This window comes from Plectrocnemia conspersa, unplaced genomic scaffold, assembly GCF_051122295.1.
Source record: "Plectrocnemia conspersa isolate PC_06_02 unplaced genomic scaffold, ASM5112229v1 ptg000004l, whole genome shotgun sequence".
Lineage (NCBI taxonomy): Eukaryota > Metazoa > Arthropoda > Insecta > Trichoptera > Polycentropodidae > Plectrocnemia > Plectrocnemia conspersa.
Window position 1 is genome coordinate 17,610,111 of NW_028277168.1, and position 13,410 is coordinate 17,623,520.

A 13,410-nucleotide genomic window follows, 5' to 3' on the forward strand; every position below is an offset into this window, starting at 1 on the left:
AAGAATGTCAGAGGGTCAATATAATCGGGAGAACAAAACCGAAAAAAAGTGAACTGGTCTTCGAGTCGTTATATCGCGAAAAACGTTTGTGCTTTGCATATTTATATAGAATATTTTTATTTATAATTTATGATAAAGTGGAATCATATTTTACCACGTTTTACAAACTGGGGTTACAAAGGGTGGTAGCGGGGTATATTTGACGTCGTTCAAAAAGCATTTCCCTACAGTAATTCGATATTACTATTCAAGGGCACGTTTGACTTTTTGCTCTGAGGGTGAAACATAAGAAATACGGATGATATTAAAAAAGTTAAGATTTAGATGACTGACCTTTCTTCGTACTGTTGAGTTGGTCCATTTTGGTAGTTGTGCATTCTGCGCGCATACAAAGAAGCGCCTCCTTCCGACATGTATCCGTCCATCATATCTCCGGCCCTATTTCTAGCCCTTTCTCTTTCAGAGTCGTTTGGCACTAGTCTTCTCATGCAATCCCCTTCAGACATGTATCCAGCTGCAATATCGAGGTCGCAGTAATCCGAACCGGCAAAACCGACGCCCATGTATTGTCCCCCGTTTCTATCCCTCACGCCATAATTTGGATTTATATTCATATTTTCTCTGCCAAAGTTGGCTTTGACGGTGTTGGCGTGATGAGGATAATTTGGCACCATACCGTTCTTGGTCGATAGCGACCCGGAAGAACGAGCCGGAAGGGTCAAATGGCTGTTGTATCCTCTGAGCAAAGGACGCATCGGTAAAACGTTCATCGAAGGGTTATCTTCTTCGCCCAGTGAATTTTCTCTAGTGTGTATTGGACTATTTTTTGCTTTTAAATTTTCTAGCTTTTTATCTATTAATTCTTTATTTAACCTTCTCTCTTCTTGGTTTTTCTCGATGTTTTCGTTCAAGAGTCGCTTCTTGACGTCTTGGTTCTCAACTGGAATGATCTCGGTGATGAATTGAGCCGTTATATCTATTTTCCTGTTCGGTATTATGGGATTATGTCGGATTTTTGACATTTCCGAACCAGATTCACTCGATGGTCTATAAATTACGCTTCCGTCGCTGGAATTCGAATGTGGACCCGTAGACGCACTGTGAGTCGAATTGGAATTTGAGCTCTCGGACATCTGTGAAGAAATCGCCGGATTTATGGCACTGACTGGTGCTTGGTTTTCTGTATAGGTATTCGGCATCGGCGAGACGATCAAAGTTTGTTTTTGACAATTTTCTTTAGTTAAACTCGAGAGTTCTCGGTTGAAAGGTAAAGTTGCGACGGAACCGGTGGAGTTGCTCATGAGCGTCGAGTTACTTTGGCTCGGGCTCATTTGAGAAGCGTTACTGTTCGATTTTACTATCGATATGTTCGTTTTTTCGTCTTTGGGTATTTTGGAAGTTCCTTTGATAGCCGCCGTTGGTTTGGGAATGCCGGTAGCGTTCGGACACTGTGCAGACATGTTGTGATTGGAGGCGAACGAAGAGTTCGAATTGGAGCTGGTGAGACCGTTACAGGTCGAATTTATTTTCGGTGGTTGTATGTTAGTCTGTTGCGGCTTGGGTTCGGTCGGAGATAACTTGTTGACCGATCCGTCGTTTATCAAACTCGGTATCCTTTGATCTGAGCACAATTTCATCTGACTGCCGGACAATCGCGATATTTTAGTGTCTTGCTTCGCAGCCATTTTGGACGGCTTCAAACTGTCTTCTATCAAAAGCGGTTTAGAATTGATTGTCATTTTGGGCGTAGCGATCTTGGACTCTTTCTCTTTAACCTGAAGCTTTGGACTATTCTTGGATGGCTTTTCATTTTTCTGCGGTTTGTTGAGCGTGGAGTCTTTTTGCTTCGAAGCCACTAACTTAGATTTGACGTTCTTTTGCTTTTGATTGTCTTTCGATATGTCTGTATGCAACGTTTGCTTATTGATACAATTTGGTCCTTTGATATGTGAATTGATATTGTGGCTCTCGTTCAAGCTGAGGCTCGAGTCGGATCTCTCGCTTTTGGCCGAGGAAAAGCCACTCGACGAACTGGTCCTTTTTGATATGGTCGCGTTGTTCTTATGCCTATCGCTCGAAGACTTATCCTTGAATAACTTTAACTTATCCAACATAGAATGCTTCGTGGGTGCCGCTTGCGTCTGGTGAGGAGGCGGAGGTGGTGCACTGGGTGAAGCTGGTTGGCCGCAATAAGAACTAGAAGGTATCTTGCTACCGGGCGCTAGCAGTGATGAATTTGGACGGGATCTGAAATCGAATTTCGACATGATATAACTTGAAAACATTTGCATAATGGGTTTACGTTGAATAACCGCTGACCCATGATTGTTGATTTGTGTGGGATGCTGAATTGCAGGCCCTCGAGGAGATGTCACGATAGGCGCTTGTTGACCGACAGGACTGCTGGAACGGCTCGAACTACCGGAGATAGTGCTCCCACCTTTACTACCTGCAATGACATACATAAATACATAATTAGATTAGTGGAAAACGAATTCAGGACTGAGTTTAGTCGGACAGGACTCTAAACGTCGTAACATTCATGCTTCATTATTAATTCAGAATCATGATGGAGCACCGGAAATATCAATGGACAGATGCCAAGTGGAGCTTTAGTCCCATTGTCTTCTTTATTACTATTGTTTTTGGTCATATCCTTTATAAATTTAATTTAACAAAGAAAGCTATAATTATGAAAAATAACATCGTAATACATATAATACGTTCTTTTTTAGTTTTAATATTAAATACTTGTTTAAATTAAAATTGGAAAACTTACGTTTTTTATTTCTAATCTCGAAAGAGGATCAACTAGATTAAACTAAAATTTAAATTTTTGTTATAATTATTATTGTTATTATTAAAATCGTAAACATGTACCATACAGTATATAGTTATACTAAAAATTGCAGATAATATTTTAATAATATAAAGTACACAAAAATAGTAGAAATAAACTGAAAGTTCTCTATATTTATATAATAAAATTTCTGTATTTCATAAATAAAAATTATATAGATGTTAATATCTTTGGAAATAATAATATTTATAAAAAAATAATTGTACTATGTATGTATATTTATTATTTTACTAGCGACCAAATTATCTAAACTGATCTTTGTTTATTTAATTAATAATCCCCGCAGCTCAAACCGGTTTATTTATTAATAGTTCAATAGAAAATATATTTTAATATTTTAATAATTTAACTCTAAATACAATATTTATAAACTGCTCGAAAACATTGTTGCACTTTATAGAAAATAATGTATTTGTTCTGAATTATTTTCTATAAAATCGTAACACATGTATCATACATTATTTTACAGTTGTTATTATTGATTATTTGTTTAAATTAAAATTTACCACAATTATCGTATTATCAAAATAAAAAAAATCAGATAGTATGTTGTATTATAAAGATGTCAATATAGAAAAAAATATATTATTTTTATACATACATAGTATGTTAACATTTAATAAAAAAGTAAGTTAAAAATTAGTCATATTTATTATTTAACTAGCAACAAAATTATTTAAACTGATTGAAGTATTTATGTAGCATGACAGGCGTTAGCCCAATGCGTTACCACGAGGTAAACGCAGTCAATACCTACAAGTAAATAGTAAAACACCAGACTGAATAATTTTATGATATTTTGTGGTCTTTTTTGTTGCGCGAAGTTTATATTTTAATTTTTATTTTATTTATAACAGTACTAACTAACAAAATAATAAAGAAAGAAAAAACTTTGTAACTGCTGAAATTCCATAAATTACTCATATTTCCGAGTAGTAAATCTGTGAATATTCTCAATGTCTGTTTTTGAATATTTTAATCTGTTTTAAATTATACGAATAATTTTTAATTTTAGTCTAGTCTAAACTAATTAATTTTTATAATATGTTTAATAAATAAATAGTTTTGATATTTTTTTATAAGGTAGCACTATATATGAATGAATCTTTTGTTAAATTTATGATACAAAACTATTTATTTGTATTCATATAAATAAGTATTATTTTAGTGAATTATTGTATTTATTATTTTACATAATTAAAAATATATGGTGTGGCTTGGATCGACTATTTAAGGTGGTACAAAACTATTTAGGCTATATAAACAATGTAGATTTCAAGAGCTTTTAATAAACGTAATTTTAAGACCATATAAAAATTATGCAGCCGCTTGAATTACAAGTGCCATTAAATACTTGAACTTTTGAGATATATTAAAGTGACCAAACATTCATCAATAGAAAGGATTAAAATAACTAAATATTCAGCATTTTTTTTATTATACACGTATCATTAACATAAAATTAATATATACATATGTATTTCATGATTCTAGATTTGAAGTATAAATAATTTTTTAAATATTTTTAGGTAATCATAACTTTTTAAAGTCTAAATTTATTTTATGAATTTTTCATATACTATTTATATTATAAATTTATTTTTATTGTTAGTATAGGGTACTCTTGATTATTTGGAGGCGGATTATTCGTGCTTGAAATAAATTTAATTATTTCCTTTTTTTATTGAGAATGAGAAACAAAGTGGAAATGTAATAGTACTGAAATAAAAAAATCTTCCTGTTAAATATTATAATAAAACAGGAGAATGGATAGATAGAGTCGGTCAAAACAAAATGGGTTCCTAAAGTGAGAGATTTTAAAAAAAGTTAAGGGTTGTCAGTATTGTTAATAAATAATGCTCCTTCTCATCCGAATGAATGCATATTGAACGAACGACGACTTTACGATTGTATTTTTTTTACCGCCTAATGTTACAAATTTAATTAAACCCATATACCAAGGTGTTCTATCTGAAAACTTATTCTCAAAACTCTTGCTAAGGAAGATGATGGCAGATGATGCTTTGTCAATTTCTGGGAAAAATGTCGACGTTGGATGCCATACATGGAATAGAACAATCTTGGTCAAGAATAAAGATAAAGGCCTGTGGAGAAAGATTCTTCCTAACGTGAAAATATATGTATTGCATTCTGAAGAGGCCGAGGCAAGTAATGTATCTGAAACATGCAGATCAATTGAAAAATTAAAATACTTTGAAAATTTCGATTGAGAAACCACCGAGAGCTTGATCTCGATTCAAATGATCTGAATTTTGAATGCTTGATTGATGTGGATATCGTTTCTATTGTCACTCAACTAGAAGAGAAAGGGAATGATAAGAAGAATACAAGTGAAGAAGATAATAACAATTATTTGTGCTTTTTCCGAGAGGGCGGGGGGGGGGGGAGGAAGGCAAAAGATAGCTAGTCGGTGATCGTTTTTTGAATATTTTGATTTTATTAAAATTTACGGTATTTCATTAAATCAAGAGAAAATTCCTCCACCTGCTCCCCACAAATGACATCCCTGCTTAGAATCCACGTCAAAAGCTATAAAACCGTGCCGTTGCCGTCACACTAGAAATTCTCGATTATGTAGCATATCTAAACCGAATTTTGACCAATAGGAGAGCACAAAAAACAATTATCACTTCTCAGAAGTCAAAAATTCACATCAAAAGCAATAAAATCATGCTGTCGCAGCTGAAACGCTCGTTAAAATTCGGTTTAAATAAACTTTGACCAATACTCTTATATTAGATGTTTCGCAATTGTCAAACTGTGTTTCATAGACTTTTAGAGCAGCATATTAGCGGCTATATTTTCGCTAGTAGAAACATACATCTACTCGTGTATTTGGATTTTAACTAGTGAAAATATAACTTTACTAAAAAATACACATTTAACTAAATTTACTTTACTAAAAATTAATAACTAATACTACGTATGGAAAAGTTGACATATAATTTTACTAGCACCCGCCAGATAAATTATATATTCCCTAGTAAAAATATATTTTATAGCTACCAGTGAAACTGTATTCAGATTTCACTGAAATGACGTATTTAAAAAAATATTTTTGGGATAGATTCGAGATTGTTTTGTTTACTGATTTTTTTCTAGGGATACCTGGAGAATTTCTGGTTTAGAATAAGGGATGTCATTTCAGATTAATTCAGGGGAGGGGGAGACAAAAGTTGGTCAGTCAGTGATTGTTTTTGTAATATTTCGATTTCATTAAGATTCATAGCATTTCATTAAATGACATGCATTTTTCTGGGTAAATTAAGAAGAAGGGGGGGGGGGTAACTGGTCGCTAAGAACATGCGATTTCACGCCGTTGAAGCACCTAAAAACCAACATCCGACAATTAATTTAATTATTTTTCATAATTAAAAAAATGTTCAAATAATAAAAAAAAAGATATCTTTAAATTTGTGTTAAAACATACATTAACGGTAATATTTGCACATCGCATGTAAATAAATAATGATAAGTACGTAAATATATATAAATATATATTAATAAAATTTAAATCATATAATTTTACTAGCATCTGCCAGATAAATTATATTTTCACTGGTAAAAATGTATATCTACCGGAGTAAATGTACGATAATCCAATATGATTTTACTGAAATAACATATTTAAAAAAATATTTTCCGGATATATTCGAGACTATTATTGTAGATTTTATTAGAGGGATATTCCGGGAATTTCTGGTTTAGAATCAAGGGCGACTTTTCAGCTTTTTTTAATATTTCGATTTCATTAATATACAGTATTTCATTAAATGACATGCATTTTTCTAGCGAAAATCATTGGAGGGAATGCCCCCCCCCCCCAAATAACGTCCCTGCATTAATAACAAGACGGCACTGACTTTCGTTCAAACTTTATAAACAATATAAACACAAATAAATAATAAAAATACATGAATAGGCTCATCAATTATAAGCATATAAATGAAAAAAGTTAGATATTTTGGGTGAACATATGCATTTATAATACATATATAGAACAGAACGTCACATAAAATCGCTCAATATTTCCGCTTCGCAAGCAGACGCTTTCAATGCAATTTTTCAAGACATATCTCGTTTCAGCGTTTGATTTTTCAGAATGATTTTGGAAACACATTCGGTCCTATCTATTTAAACGTTAACATTTCTAATGAAGAACATTGTGCATTAGCAACGTATTATATTATATAAGAAAACATTTTCCCAAAAAGTTTTAAGTTACATGTATAAATTTCATTGCTCATGCTATTTTTAAATGTAATATTTATAAATTAGAACTGAACTAGACTCACATAAAGTATTATTTTCCTTGATGCACTATGCACTAACTATTAAGTGCAAATATTCGCGAGCGCTTTGCTCAAACGCTCAATGACCACTGACCGGCGCAGGTCAGCGTTGACAAGACCCAAGACAGCCACACTACATACAACACCATTCGCGATTGTCATTCGGATCAGAAGCGGTACTAGAGACGGTCGTGACTATAGGCTTGTCAAGACATCCGTCGATTGGACGTGACACCCACAAGGACGTCTGACGCTCCTTAAGGAGACAATTGGAAAGAAATTAAGACCCACATTCGAGTCCCGTTCCAATCGTCGACTGAGTGGAATGAATAATATTTATCTGTTATGAAATACATATGTAAATAGATGTGCTATATTAAAAAAGTAAATAGAGTCGCGATGCACGCTTATCGAATGGTTTGAAACCACATAAACGATGGGGTCATCGCTAGAGCGTGGACTTTGAATAATTTGATGCATAAAGCTAGCGACCGCACGCGTTGTGGATATATCGATAATGTTTGATGTAAAAATATATACAACGAATCTTATATTTCTCGTATATTCATATTAAGATAAAATTATATATAAATAAGTGAAAAACACAATGCTATGAATTGTTAATTAAATGTTATGAAGCTTAGTTCAGAAAATGAAGAGATAAACTGGTATTTCTGTAGCTATGTCAATATAAAAAAGTGTCACTGACATCGATCACATCATCGCTCAATTAATAATTTCACATTGAAGAGCATCTGTTTTCATAATTCCAAAAAACATAATTAACCTTGACCTTTCAATCAAGATTTAAGTCCCAATGAGCGAAGGCGTCGCATCTGCGCCTTGACGTTAACTAATCTACATACTACATGTCACCCGACACCATTTGATATTTAACTAAAAACATATTGTAAACATCGATAAAAAAAGTGTCAGTCGCGCTTACAGATTACACACGAAAAATGACATGCTTGACGTATAAATATTTATCCGACCCGGATTGTTTACCGAGCGAAAAGGGTTTCGTGGGTAAACATAAAAAATAAAAGTTCGGTCGTGAATCTCGTCTCAGCTACTTTCGGATGAGTCGGTCGTAAACGTGTAAACCGGGCAATAAAGGCCAGAATCTGTAAACACAGGGCAGTCGTCTGTAAAGCTGAAAATTCCATTTTCATACTGGACACGTGTCTCTCGTTAACCTTTCCTCAATAATCCTTTCAACGACGATTGTGGTTTACTGCAGTAAGACGTCGTTAAATTTGCACTATGTATTTAAAATTGACTTTGAGAGTCGATAAAACTAAAATAAATTGAGTTGGAATATTTTAATTTAAAATGGAAAGACTACCAAGTGATTTACATGTCTGTAAAATTTACTTAGAAACTTACTTTCAACTCGCTAATCTTATTCATTTATGTAGACAAGGGTGGGATTTTTTTATTAGTGACGATTTTATATTATTTTAATGAAAAATAATATATAATCGTCAAATATTTTAATGAAAAATAATATAAAATCACAGCCTCACAACAATAATTAGCTATTCTTTCCAAATATTCATGTAACATTGATATAATCGTATCCTTATTTGATACTAATATATAAATAAGAAGATGATCAATTCATTAAACGAACCATTTTGATTTGTTTCTCTTTTCTAAAGTGAAAAACAATTTCAGATTTTTAGAAGGTATTAAGAACAACGTGAAAATAGAAAGGGATCTTTAATTGTACCAATCCAGAAATCACATTGCACATAAGGTAGCGAACAATTAGTTAGTTTAATCGGGGGCAATGTACGAAAATCCGTAGTTGCACCACAGAATTCCAGATGAATTGTTACCCTAGCGTTGGTGTATAAGCACCCTCGTCCAAACGATTAACATTCAAGATTAGGGATTTAAAGTGTTTGATGCGGTTTTAGCAATTCTCTGACAATATGACCGCAAGTAGTGAAGATTTGCAATAAGTATAACATATGTATCTAATTTCAACCGATAAATTCTATAAACCTTATTATAATTAGCATGGTTAGCTTTGAAAAAACCTAACCGTAAATAAAACAGGTATAATATATTAATTTGTCAGTAAAATAATAAAAATCTTAATAATGGTTTTCAAGTTGAATAGATTTTTGTATTATTTGTATTAATATGTTTTTTTTACAAATTATTTGTAAAATATTAAATACATTTTATTTCACACTGATAGTAGATCCATAAACATGCTTAAATATTTTAAGTACATAGCTTAAAAACTTTATTGATAAGAAGAATTTCTCGTTTTTTAATCATATTTTATGTAGATAGTAAAATATTAGATAATAATGTGTATTATTATTTTATGTAAGTTAGTTTTTTGTAATGCTATTATTGTGCGGTGAGTGGCTCTTGAATAATATTTTTTTCTGAGATCCTTTCCAGGCTTATTAGATACTATGTTTTATTATTATACTCTAGTATATACTTTATACTGATATATGAACAATAAAAATGTGAAAGTGAAAATCGAGTCTCTCTGGTCTCTGATTACTCATAACTATGAGCGGGGCTTTGAACCGCTTTTTTTTCATTTAGATTTTCAATACGGTTCATTTAAAAAATATATCAGTTCGGTTCCAGTTTTCGATCCGGAAAATATAATGGTTTTTTCGATTTTCGGTTTTCGGCTCTGGGTGATTAATTTTTATTTTTATTAAAAAATATTTTCTATCATAACTTGGAACTTTTGCGCTAAACATACTACAGGAATTGCTGTATAATATATAATATAATATAATAATGTTATATAATCAAGGAAGTTAATAATTAAATAATAAAAAAATGGTTATATATTTCCTTAATAAAAAATATTTTTTTGTATATTTTACAGACTTTGCGTTAAGAAATATCTTATAAAATTTTAATTACTATATTTTATAGCATTAAAAAGTTTAATTTGCAAAAAATATATCTTTATTAGCTTCTATTTATAATATACTTAAAAAAATATCAAAGTTATATAGAATATTCTTTTATCCCGTTAAACCACAACATTACCATTCAAAATTTATACTGCGATTAAAGTTATGTTGTTTTTATGCTTTTAACACATATGTATGTACATGATTTTTATCAGAATTTATACCTCACTATATCATTATGGTTCATATTTTCGCACATATTTACATAAAACACTAACTTTTAAGTGTTGTAATTAGATTTTAATACTTGGCAACACTTAATGAATGCATGTTTAATGCCATACAATCCTTGAAGTAACGAATCTTAAAGGCATATCTCAGATTTTATAGCCTGAGAGCGAGGATCGGCAAAGCATTAAACCAAAGCATTTTCACTGACGAAAGGCTGATTTTACTGAATTTCTCACCTGGCGTGGGTGGTAATGGTCTGGTTCTCCTCGGAAGTGGGATGGCCGTTCCAGCAGCCGCAGCAGCTGCCTTGCTGACTTGTCTGCAAACAACGAGAAAGGTATGTTAGAATACTATTTAAAAAATCACAATTGTATATAAATAAAGGCGGTGTTGTATACAGCTTGTAGGTAAACTAGACAGGTATGTCACAACAGACATATGATACAGTAGTTAAAAAAAACTTTCGCTTCGAGTCACCTGTGTGTACGGAAGCTTTTTGTGATGAGCTTTTTTGTTTAGAAACGTTGCGATGTGTGCTTATGGGCGTTTGACATTTTTTCTTTAGTTTTTTTTGATAAGGGATATTAAAATTATTATTATTAAAAAATATAGTGATATGAGAAAATATTATTTTTTAGTAATTTTATATATAAATATGTTTTTTTTTATAAATACAGACTTAAACGATTATAATTTAAATGTATTTATATATTCATAGAAAAATATGTTTTTATTGTTCTTACAATACATATGTATATATGTAATCATCTATTAAATACAAATAAATGTTAAAATAGTTATTAATTTATAATCAATTTAATCTTAGCTCTTATCATATTTTTCAGTTATTATATATATTAGTTTTAAATAATGTTCTAAATACAAGGAAAGTATTTTTGGTAAGTTCTGGTATGAGAATCTCATTATTTAAAAATATATAAATATTCATTATTTAGATTTAGACAATGTATATAGTAATACACTTTTATCATTTATGGATATCAGACAGCATCTCAGGACAATATTTTTACATTAATAAAAATGTAGATTATTCAAGTCAATCGTCTCGAGAGCTTTTTTTCCCATAGACACTGACTTATGACCACAATAATTGCCGAGACATTAATTGGTCATTGAATGTAGACGGTGGCTATAAATCGCACGTCTAAGACTGCTGGGCCTTGGACACTCTACAAATGGCGATAATTTCTTTCGAAGTCGACACAAAATAAAGTACAATAACAAGTATCGTTCGTGTTAGTCTGGACACCACAAGGATTGTTCGAACGAATCGCCCACGAGCTGGGTTAATCGAACGCATCCTCAATGATTATGCGATTTACATAATGATCTCCTGCTGTTTTATGAAAGAAAAAATATTTATGTGGGCAGGTCGGACTATCGGGATAATAAATGCATTTTTCGCCCACGAACCAGCAGTAAATTACTCTCACGAAAGCTTCGAAGGCTCGAAAGTTTCACCACTTTATGACTGTTGAGTTATTATTTATTTTATATTATGCGGATAAGTGTACTTGTATATAATGACTTTCGACCATTAATTTAATATATTTAAAATAATAATAATAGCAATGATTTAATATTTTTTTTATGATGGGAACTAAAATATATAAAATTATTATATTAAGTTATGAATAATAAAGATAAAAATATATAAGGTAATATTTATATTCATCTTTATTAACTACCATATAACTTTGTGTTTTTATTATAAATTAATAAAATCTTTGAAAAAAAAAAATTTATATGTGCAATTATTAAAATTTATATATTTAAAAACTACGTTTAGTATGTCAGTTACCATGATTTTATTTTAGAGTTGAACTTGAAAGAAAAAAACCAAATTTTCCACAAATATTTATAATCTGTACGTACAATTTTTATTTATAATTTCCTGTTAGATCACGTATTTTTAAACCTTATTTTATTACATTATTATTTATTATGATACATAGTATATATGAATAGTTTATCTTTGGGTCCTGGAATTTTCCGTTCAAATAAAATTAAAATATTATTAGTGACAACTTTTAAGGAGCATATATTATATAATACAAAAAAAATGATGAACATCACAGATTTTTTAATACACATTTGATCATTTGCTGACATACAAAAAAGCAGCAAAACCTGGTACATCTATGTATTCTGTGTCATTCCCTACTACAGAGGTATCTGTTTTAAGAAATAACAATTATTGGTGACTTACTAAAAAACATATATATGTCCTGAAAAAACCTTTTATAAATAGTGGTTCTTAGAGCAGATCTTTACATTTATGGATGGAGTGAAAATAATAAATAATAATTTAAATACTCATATTTTTTTTCTAAAATATTTATTTTTCCTATCTTAATTGTGTATATTTTAAACATTATTATTACAATCGTAACTACAATAACAAAACCATTATGTTTTTAATGAAGAATTTTAAAGATTAGTTTGTGCTGTGGCAACTAAAGCGTACTGAAATTTATATCTCTTAAATCGAGAAATTGATATCGTTTTTATGGACTAAATATGAAATCCAATCTTGAGATCCCCGACGATTAATTTGATCTCGTAAATTTCGGAATTGATTTTTTTTTAAAAATAATCGAGATAGTTTCTGAACAAATATTAAATGTTTGATATACCTGTACTTGTCACGTGAGGAATCATCAGATACTCACATATAATAATTAAGCATTTGTTAATGCAGAAGAACATCGTCAGAAATATGAGTAATATCATTTATTCAAATCAATATAGTGAACGAAAAATAAAATCTAAATTTAGCTAAGATATGTGAAAATACAATTAAAAGTTATTTTATCTTAAGATTCGCTACTCGTTTATAAAAAAAATCTATAAAATATTTAAACCACTTGAGTTCAGGTTAACATTTTTTAATATAAATATAGTTAATTAGTTATATTTGAACTAGAGTTTAGTATTAAAAAAAAACATTATCTTAAAGTGGTTTTAATCAAAATTTCTTATATGAGTAAAAATCATAAACAGTTTATTTCATAAATGTGAATTAAGGTTAGATACTAATATTATTGAATTAAATTGTCTGTTACATAAAAAAAATAGTATA

The 13,410-nt window shown here is 30.6% G+C and overlaps 1 protein-coding gene across 7 annotated transcripts in view; it reads right to left on the bottom strand.

The window, feature by feature from the left end:
- Positions 1–13,410, bottom strand: part of sick (sickie) — a 151,701-nt gene that overhangs the window by 51,470 nt on the left and 86,821 nt on the right. For 6 of the 7 annotated variants that reach the window (XM_088184236.1, XM_088184235.1, XM_088184237.1 and 3 more), the window contains 3 exons: positions 10,544–10,626; positions 2,320–2,449; positions 334–2,247 (listed from right to left, as the gene is read on the bottom strand). In XM_088184236.1, coding sequence (XP_088040362.1) covers positions 334–2,247; positions 2,320–2,449; positions 10,544–10,626 — 2,127 coding nt within the window. Of the gene's footprint in view, positions 1–333; positions 2,248–2,319; positions 2,450–7,176; positions 7,515–10,543; positions 10,627–13,410 lie in introns of those variants that run through there. The other variant, XM_088184241.1, reaches the window with a different exon arrangement.